At 31.4% G+C, this 12,158-nt stretch overlaps 1 protein-coding gene and 1 long non-coding RNA gene across 20 annotated transcripts; one reads left to right on the top strand and one right to left on the bottom strand.

Moving 5' to 3' along the window:
• The first annotated feature begins 171 nt into the window (after positions 1-171).
• On the top strand, positions 172-3,358 carry LOC114190732. Of its 3 annotated transcripts, XR_003605845.1 has the most exons (6): positions 172-365; positions 724-775; positions 856-990; positions 1,242-1,352; positions 2,240-2,327; positions 2,886-3,055. It is a non-coding gene; the product is annotated as an uncharacterized LOC114190732 (long non-coding RNA). The 3 variants fall into 3 exon arrangements; XR_003605846.1 differs by lacking the exon at positions 2,240-2,327 and having other exon boundaries at positions 603-775; positions 2,886-3,358; XR_003605844.1 differs by lacking the exon at positions 2,240-2,327 and having other exon boundaries at positions 173-365; positions 2,886-3,355.
• Positions 3,359-5,057: 1,699 nt separating this feature from the next.
• On the bottom strand, positions 5,058-10,369 carry LOC114191657 (transcription factor MYB122-like). Of its 17 annotated transcripts, none has more exons than XM_028080968.1 (8): positions 9,895-10,362; positions 8,591-8,665; positions 8,017-8,183; positions 7,546-7,780; positions 7,023-7,184; positions 5,912-5,963; positions 5,467-5,595; positions 5,058-5,268 (listed from the first exon to the last, which is right to left on the bottom strand). In XM_028080968.1, the coding sequence occupies exons 4-8, from the start codon at positions 7,550-7,552 to the stop codon at positions 5,160-5,162; spliced, it is 459 nt and encodes a 152-aa protein (XP_027936769.1). In that variant the 5' UTR covers positions 7,553-7,780; positions 8,017-8,183; positions 8,591-8,665; positions 9,895-10,362; the 3' UTR covers positions 5,058-5,159. The 17 variants fall into 17 exon arrangements, 12 of the variants coding, with proteins under 12 accessions (XP_027936769.1, XP_027936770.1, XP_027936771.1 ...); XM_028080969.1 differs by having other exon boundaries at positions 9,885-10,362; XR_003605994.1 differs by lacking the exon at positions 5,912-5,963 and adding an exon at positions 6,400-6,478 and having other exon boundaries at positions 8,591-10,369.
• Between the last annotated feature and the right edge of the window lie 1,789 nt (positions 10,370-12,158).

Genomic DNA, 12,158 nt, shown 5'->3' on the forward strand with positions numbered 1-12,158 from the left:
TTAATGATTGTAATAAAAATTAATATTTAAAGTTTTATCGCACTACAAAAATAATGATTTTTAGGTGGGGTTTATTATTTGGGGTTATTATAACCTCCAATAAAATATACACATTGTGGAGGTTTTAAAAGCCCCATTTAACTATCTGGGGTTTTTTTAAGAAACCCAAGGAATGCCTCTTTATTTTTTTTTCTCCTTTTTCAAAATTTTTAATTACTTGACCTGTTACCCTTTCCTCCTCTCCTTCTCTTTGTTTTACCCTAGTAGTAAGAAAATAAACCCTTCTCGTGCATGCCTCCACTATGTCTCCACTAAGCCTCACCGTGCCTCCACCGTAGCTTCACCATTTTTGCTTGAAGTTTAAGGTAATGAAGATCGTTATCTTGCTTTCAATTTCATCTCCTTGCTTTTTATTGCTCTTTCTCGTTCGATTTCATCTCCTATTTTCTATTTCGTCTTATTTCAATTTCGATTTTGTTCCCTGCATCATTGCTTTTGATTTCGTTTTCTTGTATTGCTGCTTTCGATTTCGTTTTCCTCTTTCAATTTCATCTCTCTTACTCATGCCCTATCTCACTGATTATTTTTCCACCATCAAGTAGTAGCTTTGACACTACCATAGCTACCGCAATCGGAGTATGTTACTGGTTTATAGTCCCTACCTTGTTCCTTAAGGTTTAAATGTTAAATTGTGCTGTGGTACTGATGTTTGCTTATTGATAGTATAAAGGAAGGATTTTATCTTGGTCCTCCACCAAAAGACAAACTTCCCAAGGTACATTGTCCTCCTTGCTTTGTGTATCTCCATTGGAGTATTGTTAAAATTTAGTAACTTTTGTAATTGTACTTTGACAGAACTCTCTACAAGGATCTGTGTTGGTGGGATCAATATCATATGGTAAACTATCATTTGCTGGTCTACAGGATGGTAAACGTCCAGAAAAGCATCATGTGTCACATCGGGTTTCTTATATCATTCCCCCAAATAAGGTTATCATCTACCTATGCAGTTACCCACCTTAAGGTTTTCCTTTGTGCTCTGTAATTGTACATATCAATACGTTCTGATTTGGACAAGCACCAAGCTTGCTGATGTATCAACTGGTATAGTTCTGTTCTATTTATTGTTGACACTACGCATGGGTAATAAGATTCAGTGATTCACTTGTAGCTGGTTACTTTTAGAATACAAATGCACTTGACAATTTTACACTTTGTTGCCTTATGTTTCAACTTAACAGACAAGGACTGGGAAGATATCAAGTTTGGGGTGGACAATCAAGTAGACTTCTATGTTGTCTCATTTGTCAATGATGCTAGAGTGGTGCACGAGTTAAAAGAGTATCTCAGAAGTAATATTTTAGATGTCTAATTTCCTTTTTATGCTTTTGTATCTAGTTGTGTGGCTTTGTGCATCTGTGTGGAAGTTTCTTCTTTCTCGGTGTTTATTGCTTCTCTAATGTGACAACCATGTATTATTAGATATTAGTGTAGTCATAACCATTGTCGGAAACCCCCTTTCACTACTGTCACCCACCTGAACTGTGGTCACCCTTATCCCACCTTAGTTGTAGCTCTTCTGGGAGTTGTCTTAATTGTTGCATAGGGTAGTGTTTAGTCCCTTTTCTACTACATATATGACTTAAAGTTTATAAAGCTTTCGTAGTTGATAGAGACTTGGGTATTATGGGATTTCTAAGTATCATATTGGATCGTATGTGTTGCTTGGTAGAGTATGTAAGTGTTTTTGTACCCGATGTGTTTGAGTACTTAGTATCATTAGTATACTGACACAGGATGCTAACTAATGAGAAAGTTGAGTGAAATATTATAGGGTGTCTATGTGCCTTAAAAGCTGGTTTGAGTTAGGTCCTAATGAGTCATAAGGTGTTTTTATTTGTTGTTGTGGACAGAGAGTACTATATGTAGAAAGTGAATGTATTGTATGTGAGTTTTGTTTCAGCATTAAATTATATTTCAAAACAACTGTTAGAGAGGCAATTTCTAATTTTAATATGAAACAACTAATGTAGGACAAGTTATTCTGTAATACTACCACATGATCTAATAGATAATAATACTACGTTATTTCTCCTAGCTTCTATCCATAACTGCCAACATGACCATTATTATTAGACTTATTCAATATTTAATAATACATGAGTTCTCATGACAGTGATTATGTATGGGCCCCACCATTCTCATTATCAACTAAATTATTGTAAACCTTTTTCTATAGGTCATAATGTTGATATACACGTGATTATAAAAATTGAAAGTGCAGATTCCATACCAAATCTCCATTCCATACTTTCTGCTTCAGATGGGTTAGTTTCATAATGTTCAGATCATGTATTTGTAGATATTTCATACCTTCAATAACTTTCAGTTAAAAGGGATTGGAATTTTGATTATGTTGGTGATCAATATTGTTTTGGTCTACATGTTTTTATTTATTTATTTTGGTCTAGTTAGTATTCAACATACGAGAAATGGAATTGATTACATGGAGGAATGGATAAATATAATGTATAGAAGTTTTATGCTTCATGTGAACATAGTACCCGAAAAAGAAATTGGAAAATGGAACATTTCAAGTTAATTATCTCACTATGTTTACACACACACACACACACACACACACACACACACACACACACACATATATATATATATATATATATATATATATATATATATATATATATATATATATATATATATATATAGTTTCTTCCTGGTTTGTTGAAGTTGAGGATTTTCAATTCTTATCTGTATTTTATACCCTTGAAGAGAAGGTAAATACTACATATTATTTTATGTAAAGCTTTTGTTTGTGGTTGGGTGGTGGTGATTGATTGTTGATTTTTGCATGGTAAATGCAGGTATATTTGATAGCTGATAACAGAATATTGGTGATTAAATATGGAAGGATTGTAGTTGTTGAGCCAGAAGCAGAAGTTTTCTTTGGTCCAAGACCAGGTGAACCAGTCGAGGCTGAAATTATTGGTCTCTCAGTGAGCACATCAGGTTCAACTGTTTACATCAATGTCAAGAAAAGAGGACTCTTTGCATATCACTCACATGGATATTAAATGTTTTTTGAACTATCAAGATTGTAAATAATTTTAGTTTTTGTAATCTTTAAGCAATTAAGGTCCTGAAGTTGTGTTGTGAGGGTATAGGATCTCTCTAAATGTAAATAAATAACATAAAGAATAGCAAGGGAGAATAAGAAAAAACCAATCCTAAGAATCAACCTATTTAAATAGTTAATTGTTTGCAATAACATTCAGGAACAAAAAATGGGGTGATACTAAACTTTGTTTCCATACCTTTCCAACATTTATATTATTCTTCTCTCCTTTAAGGAAAAAGAGCACTATGATTGTTAATTCAATACTTGTCTCGTCCCACTTGAATGAAAAAAATAAGGTAATAGAACTGTTATAATTGTGATCTTGATTAGGTTGATTCATTTGCCACACAACAAAGATATTTGAAGTTACAACACCTTTCAAAATACAAGAATATGCACCTTTCAAAATAAATACAAGAATAAAGAGAAAGAGAGAAGATGAGAGGGAAAAAGGAAAATTAAAAACTATGTATAGATTGAAAGTCAGTACAATTTTAGCATTACAGTAAAATTAATTAAAGAGACTGTGATACAATAATGCTGGTTGGCATTCAAAACTCTGGTATTACCGGGGGTTTTAAAACCCCAGGAATTCATGGGGGTTTTTAAAACCTCCAACAGTGCTTGGGATTCAAAACCGCAGGGAGTTAGTTGGGGTTCTAAACCTCTGGTAGTACCAGGGGTTTTCTAAACCCCCAATAAATTGCGCGAGTTCCAGGGGTTGCTAGAAACCCCCAGTAATTTGTTAGCTACGCTGGTTGTTCCAGGGAAATTTCAAACCCCTGGTAAAATCATTAGTGGGGGTTAAAACCCCCAGAAACGCCAAAAATAACCCCACCTAAAAATCATTATTTTTGTAGTGTCGTGAGAAAGAAAAATAAATACACGTAAGTGCTTCTGTTTATATATATATATATATATATATATATATATATATATATATATATATATATATATATATATATATATAATGTTGTAATTATTCAATATTATTATCATTATTTTTTATAAAAGTATTCTTGTTTATACTTTATTACAATGTTTTATTTATTTATAGTTCACAATAAAAAAATTGAAATTCAAGTAATTTTAGTATAATGATCTTGATAAATTTATCATTGTTTGTAAAAAAGGATAAAAAAACAACTTTCACAGAAAAATTGAAAAATAGATATTTAATGAAATAAAAATTTCTAATTAGACAAGACAATAATAATATTTAAAAGTTAAAAATTGTATAATAATAAATCATTTTTATAATATTATTTTTTAAATGTTCTAAGACCCTAAATTTTCTAAAAAGAAAATTTGTTTTACTACTAGTAATTGGGTTTGTTTATGTACAGAAATATCAAATAAAATAAATAATTAGATTTTATTATTGTAACGACATACACTACAAAAAAAAATTAAATTGCGGAGGTTTTAATTTTGTTTAGCGGGGTTTTTACCCTCCACAAAATAATTTGCAGGGGTTTTTCAAATCTCCACAGTTAGGTTCCCCACAAGTTTTTTGTGGAGGTTTTCTATAACCCTTGGTACCAGATTTATATTGTGGAAGTTTTTTAATGGAGGGTTATAACCTCTCCTATTCATGACTATTATTTTGTGGAGGTTTAAAACCTCCTTTATTTTCATAAACCTATTTGATTCCAAAATTCCTATTTTTCATTTTTTTGTGGGCGTTAATACCCTCCTCAATTTGAGGATTATACTGTAAAAAAAATTTAACCTGTTTCGTTTGTATTATTTAATTTGTGGATTTATAATTGTATTTTTCTTGCATTATTCAAATCTCATAAAAAAACAATATTTTGTTTGTAATTAGAATTTCCTACTATACTTGACAATGTATGTCATCATTTGAGATACTTATATTTTTACATCAACAATAATTTTTGTAAATTTTAATCAAATACTGCTCAAATATATATCATTAGAACTTTTGATTCTCAAAATCAACATATTAACATAAAAACAATTACAACTTAATCCATACTTACTCAAAGTTCATAATACACTAAAATAGTTTCATCCTAAAAAACATCATCAACACCCTAAATGTTGCTACCACCAGATGATCCTCTTGTACCCATAGAAGACTCAGGCTCATTTGCATCACCGGTTTGCTAAAATTATAAAAGATAAATATTAGCTGCAAGAAAGACGTCAACCTCAAATCATGAAATCAACATGCATATACTAAAATCAGAACTCCACAACTAGCATAATAATAAAATAAAAACAACACTCGATGAAATTTGTTACATGTTAATTATGACTCTAATTTCCTTTATGACAGCTAAAGAATTAATTGGAAAATATACCTTCCACATAGAACCTTGGCTATTTCAGCCCATTTGTTGCCATGTATACAATGAGCTTTAATAAGAGCTAATTCCTCCTCCAAAATCCAGGGATCCTTCTTTATGTCTGGACTAAGATGATTGCACCATCTGTAAATGTTTGAAATTAATTTCATGATAATGAACATATATATATATATATATATATATATATATATATATATATACCAAAGCCAATGTGTATGTATTTGGTGTTCATGAAGGATTTAGTAAGCAACAAAGTATATAATAATACCAGGAAAAATGAAAAGCAAAAATAACAAAGCTAGTACAACTTAATTGTTTAGTAGCCCATATACAAAGCTACGAGTTGCCAAATCTTATAATATTCTAAAAAGAGAAGTTAATTATGAATAGAATTGTTAGAAAGTAACAAAAATTGAAAAGGAAAGAATTATGTTTTAACCTCCTTTGTCCAATGTCCTTTAACAAGTTCAGGATTAAGAACTTTTTTCCATCTGTGAAGACATTGAACGTTTTTCCATCAATTGCATTCCACATTTGATAAATCAGTTTCATGAAATGAGCATAATGCTTTCAGAAAGAACTCAATACAAAAGATCTTGAATATATGACGATTATGGTCACATCACACAAAATAATTCCATTGGTTCACCCATATATCAATTCTCCTTCACAAAAAATAATGCATTCAAACATTAAGGAAAGATGGAAATAGAGATTTAAGGACTTTAGTTTCCCTGCTTTAATTCTGACTTAAGCTAATAAGTTCATCCTTAACCCTTTTTAAGGTATATTCTAGTTTTTTTATGTTTCGATGAGTATGCTCTGCAAATGGAAAACTATAGAAAGGTGCTCTGCAAAACTACATTTATTGGGTCATTGTGCAATTTATTACATTGAAAATGCATGAACATAATGGGGTATACTCACGAGTCATCATTCTAGCTTCAGCAACACATCCCTCATTAGTTGTAGAAAACCTTCTCATCGCAGAAACACAACAAACCACCTAGGAAATTGAAGAAGTTGAATCTAAGTACATATATGCACACTATATGGTATGAAGACGTCTAGGACTCAAAAGCACATGATCTAGCTTTCTCTCATTTCTAGAGCCCGATTATCTCAAGTGTGAGAAATGTAAGATATATATCTAAATATTTATACAAATTCATAGACAATGATAAATATATAATGTTCTTACCACATCTACAAAAATCAACATGTTGTTAGAACATGACAATATTGAGTCCAACCAAACCAAAATAAACACTTTAAAATTATCACTCTCCAAACAAATGTTACTTCTTTCCCAAAAAAAAAATAATTGAATTAAAGTAATGGATCAACAAGATGGAATGCAATATGAGCCTGAAAAGCAAATTATAAGAAAAGAGATTTGCAAACAATATCAGTTGTTGTCATTATTGATGAGTTACATACTCACCAACCTTGATTTCCTGCAAAATGATTTAGTCCATAAAACTAATCATGCATTTTCACTTTCATATTTACATTTAAGCTTAATGCAAACACTGGTTCAAAAGCATTACCTTCTTCATGTACTTTTCTACAAGCCAAGGAACTTGTGATTGACTCTTGAAGCCACCAAAAGTTGTTCCCTTCCATACATGCCCAGTCACCAGCTGGAAAAGCCGAGTACATATTTCCTAACCTGATGTTGCAACCTCCACAATAACTTATGTCCCCCAACCCTGTAATTTTTAAACAACCTTGAACTTAGATCCTTAAACTTAACTTTTTTAATACTTTCTGCTATCAGTGTTCAACTAACTTCGTTAATTTTAGATGTTTTAATACTGTCACTAATTTCAGTTTGATAATCTAAAGCTGTCAGCACTAAAATTGTTTCACCAAGCCCAAAACATGTGTCAGAAACATCTTCACTTTTTTAATTTCGATTAACAACTCTAAAACCAACTTCGGTTGTTAGGCAACTATTAGAAGAAGTTATAATCAACAATTTTCTTGTAGTGGAAATGGGCATGCTATAAAATCTTAAAGAACTTTCAATAGAAGGGCAAATGAACAAGAAAAGAGATGCTAGGGACCAACCATCCATGATATGGAACAAGAACTGAGGAATGCCAGATGTGTCCCACCAGGTTGTTTAGCAAAGAGCTGTTTTTGACACAATATAGGCACCTAGATACCTAGGCCACCCTTTACTCTCTAATGAACCTTCTTTGAAATCACTTAGAAACATCTTCACTATTTCATCCACTTTCTCTTCTGTTAGGTTATCAGCATCACTCAACACTCCTCTTGCCCACGATTCCTTAGGGAAACTCTAAATTTGACGTGATTAAACAACAAGACCTTAAGAAAATTAAAGGAAACTAGATGCAATAATAAACTAATATCTGTTATAGGAAAGTTTTGAATAAACTCAAGGTTAGATTGCATAACATATGGATTGGCTATTAATTAAGTATTCAGAAGAGAGGAACTTATTGGCACAATTAGATGGAGTTTATCCAAAAAAAATAGGAAAATAATTTATTGGCACAAGAAATTGGTGCCTACCTCTAACTGCCCAAGAAAGGACGATAGATTCACAATTGTTGGTGAATCAGATAATTGGAGGAGGGGCATGAGTGATTCTACAGTTATTTTAGTGCCATAGTAATTTATTTGCAAGCATTCTTTAGCTAACTCGTATGTTTGAGTCACTGTCTTTGTTCCTTGCTCATCTGGTACCACTTAAAAACATGGTAATTCAATTTCTGTTTACAAATCTTCTAATAACACATAACTACTCAAGTTCTTCATACATCCAAAAGATCTATTGAACGTTTTGATAATAACAAGAAAAATAGCCCACTCAATAACATTCCAAAAGAAGAGCCAATTCCAAAAAACTTAACTATTGTGAAAATGCTTTCATAATTCCTTAACTGTGTTGGGCTTAACAACAAATGCAAGTTCATGATATGAGAATTTCACAAGCCTTTATAAGCTCTGCTTTTACTATTTCAATAGTTGACATGGGATGGGATCTAGAATTTCAAATGGTCATGAAAAGTTGCAAACTTTAGGCCCCTTTTAGACAACTTTCCATATCTATTAATTAGATTTCACGACACGAGTAGAGTCTTACCCCACGATTCAGGATTACTATACTGATTAAATCACTGTCTTTAATTACAACTCCACCAATTCCTGCATTGTTAACCTGCATGAAACAACATTTCATACTAAAATATGCTAATACAAAATTTACTAGATGTGAAAAACTGATTCCCTTCAAACCATTGAAAGAAATTATCCTAACTATGAGTAGATGTAACAGGAATCTGTCAAATTGATTCAATGGCAACGGAAGCTTACTTAATACCAAATATTAACAAAAATAGAAAGAGCATAATCATCCCTTTGCCAAATGAAGAAAAGTAAAATAAAGGAGATATATAAAATGCTCAATCTCTTTTTAACCCCAGGTGGTTGGTTCCAATATCTTAAAACTATAGTGGGTCGAGATGACACCAAAATATGCAGAATTTGGCAAAGTGTCAGTTAAAACATATGTGTATTCCTTTGGGGCGGTTCTACTACAACTAATAATAGGAATGAGACCTATAGATAAAAGACTTGGAGAAAGAACTCTTGTGGGATGGTAACAATCTAAAGCCTATGAAATTTCAACTTAAGTATATTAATTCTTTAGTACAACCTCAACTCATCAAGGCATCTACATGATTCAAATAAATTAGTCACTTTGTGCCTACTCAAATATTGTTTCTTTCCTCCAAAGTCATTATAGTTATTCACCAAACTCAAATATAGCAGGCATGCATTTAGCAGAAGAACTAATGTTAACCATCATAAAACTATACTGCATGATGAACATTAAGAAAAAAATAAGCTATACAGTGTCATCGATCTAATCACAAACCACAATATGCACCAACTTTGTTCACTTTTACAATATTTGTGTTAGATATTAATTCAATGATGATCTATGATGGAATGGTAATGTATAATAGACTATATAACATTATAATTAAACAACTATTAAATTTAAGCAAAGCCATATTTACTCTAATTGAATATTACATTCTCTATAGAAAATAATACATTAAGACTGTAAAATGGATTAAGATAATGATATTAAAATTCTCATCTGAATATAATTGATTAAGATAATGGAACTTTACAAGCTTTCTAATCAATCTCTTAGTTCTTTGTTGTCTTCCTTCCTTTGTCAAGGCTCAAAACCATCTTCTTACACAATTTTATAATCAAACACTAATCAAGAAGTACTATATACATACATAATCATCAAGTTAAACAAACAAAACCGATGAAAAAGCATTCCTATGCATCCAGATTTCAGATGAAAATGTATGAGCTCGTAAAGAAGGGAAAAAAAGAAATTGGATTCTTATTGTTACTTCGATGGACCTGAAGTTCATCAGAGAGTCGTCGGTGATGGTAGACCTTGACTAGATGCCGTAGAGTAGGTCCTGCCACAACCGCTCCCACTTAGACAAGTTGTTTTGCCTTGTCGTGAACTTCGACGACTTGCTCCTCTTCGATGCATTTGACCTCGACATCTCCACGCTTCCCTTGTCGCTCCCTCTGCCTTCGTCGGTGAACTCCAACGCGGTGCCAATAGTAATAGATTTTTAGGTTTCGAATCTCGACGAAAATGGTCTTCACTCTGATTGGAGATTTAGGTTTCAGGAACAGAGAAAATTTCACTTAAACTATGAAAAAAATATACGGAGAAAAACAATGAACTTGTGATGAGAAAATAATCGCATATCGTAAGCAAATTTGAGTTGTTGCGATGAACATCTGACGGAGAAAGAAGATTAAAAAGCGTTAGGAAATGAAAAACATAATTTGTAAACAAAACAAAAACATATGAAATAATTTAGAGTTAAAATGATATAAAAGTTTGTAGCGGTGAAGAAAGATTGTCAAAAATGAAAATATTTGTAACGGTTAATTATAACCGCTAATAAATAATGGCTAATAACAAGCGAAATTTTTGTAGTGGTGGAGGGAAAAGCTGAAAAAAAGATAAAAGGAAAATGAAAAGTATAAAGTGATTTGCGGAGGTTACAGACCTCTTCCAAAAATTAAAAAATCCCACTAATTTTAGCATTTGGACAATTCAAGAAAACCATCTTAAATAATATTAATTTGTGGAAGGTTTTTATAACCTCCACAAATAAACCTCCACTGAATAATTTCTTTTTTGTAGTGATATAATTTAATAGGTTAGATTTATTTTTTGTTTACTCTTAAATAGTAAAATGTATGGTAGTTTTAATATGTTTTTACGTAGGAAATTGATTATGATTATGAGCTTACTTCCGTTTTGCATCTCATCTACAGATTAATTGATATTACTGGTAAAATGTAGTAAAACTTTTTAATAATTTTTCACAAATAGAAAAAGTCTAGGTTTTTTAATAATAAATCTATAATCATATTTAGTGTTTAATTGTAAAAATAGATCATTGGATACAAATAAATAATCACTTTTAAAACTTGTTAAAAGAAAAATACAAATACAAATAAATTTATATTATTAATTTTTCTATACAAGTATTCATGTCAATATTTGTTTGATGTGAATATTTTAAAATTTAGGATTTAAATTTTTTAACTTATATTTTTAAGTTCATAACACAATTTTGTAGAAGTTTTCTAAGTTTTATGACAAATGTAATTCTTTTCTTTTTATGATAATATTTTTAACTTTCCATGCATGTAAGTTCATACTAACAAATTAGCAATAATTTAATTTATTTAAGCATGACAAAATATATGAAGGAAATTATTCATAAGCTCGATTCGATAATAAGTCGTACATGACACATCTAAAATAGATATGAAACAGAATATTAAAGAACACAAACTTTATGAGTGATAAACTCACACCAGCATCATGAAAGAACTATAAAGATTATATCACCAAAAGCAGCCAAAACACATCAATCACCATATTCATTCACAATATATAAGTCTAAAAGATCTTCCATATAACTAGATAAAGAAGCAAAGTCCCCTCCAAAGTACCTCACTAACCCAATTGTGTTCAATTTCTAACCAAGTTGTATCCTCTTAAACCCCAAGTTCCAATGTATTAATCCAATCAACAGTTATGTTCCTTTTTTGTAATCAACTTGACCTCTTTATCCCCAAACAAAAATCCATAATGTTTTGCTATTTAAGAGTTGAGTGGGTTTTCAACTTGACCATTATTATACCAAATATAATAGCAGAGATATGCATTCAAGGCATTACACAAAACTTACATTTGCCAGACGAGCATCATTGAGCAAAAAAACAAGATGGCTCTAGTTCATGAAATTTATAGTTCAAGATTATATTCGTGAGCCAAAAGAAGATTCATGAAGAACAAAAACTATAGATTTTTTTTGTGAAATTTGAGTTAAGGTTTATGGATAATACCCTTGGGGGGTGAGGATTTGGCCATAGTGTTTTTACCGATGTAAGAGAACAAAAGGATTTGGCTATGTTGGGGTTCAACCATGCGTTGGCATAAGGGTTTAACGGTGGTCGGATCAACAACAATAGGCGCAATTCCTCAACAATGGCATACCGGTGAGCAGGTTTAGGTATATATGATTATGGAAATGAGAGGGAGTGAGTGAGGGTTCATGCTTTGTGAAACCTCATAGTTAGTAACT

This window comes from Vigna unguiculata, chromosome 7 (genome assembly GCF_004118075.2).
Source record: "Vigna unguiculata cultivar IT97K-499-35 chromosome 7, ASM411807v1, whole genome shotgun sequence".
Taxonomy (NCBI): domain Eukaryota; kingdom Viridiplantae; phylum Streptophyta; class Magnoliopsida; order Fabales; family Fabaceae; genus Vigna; species Vigna unguiculata.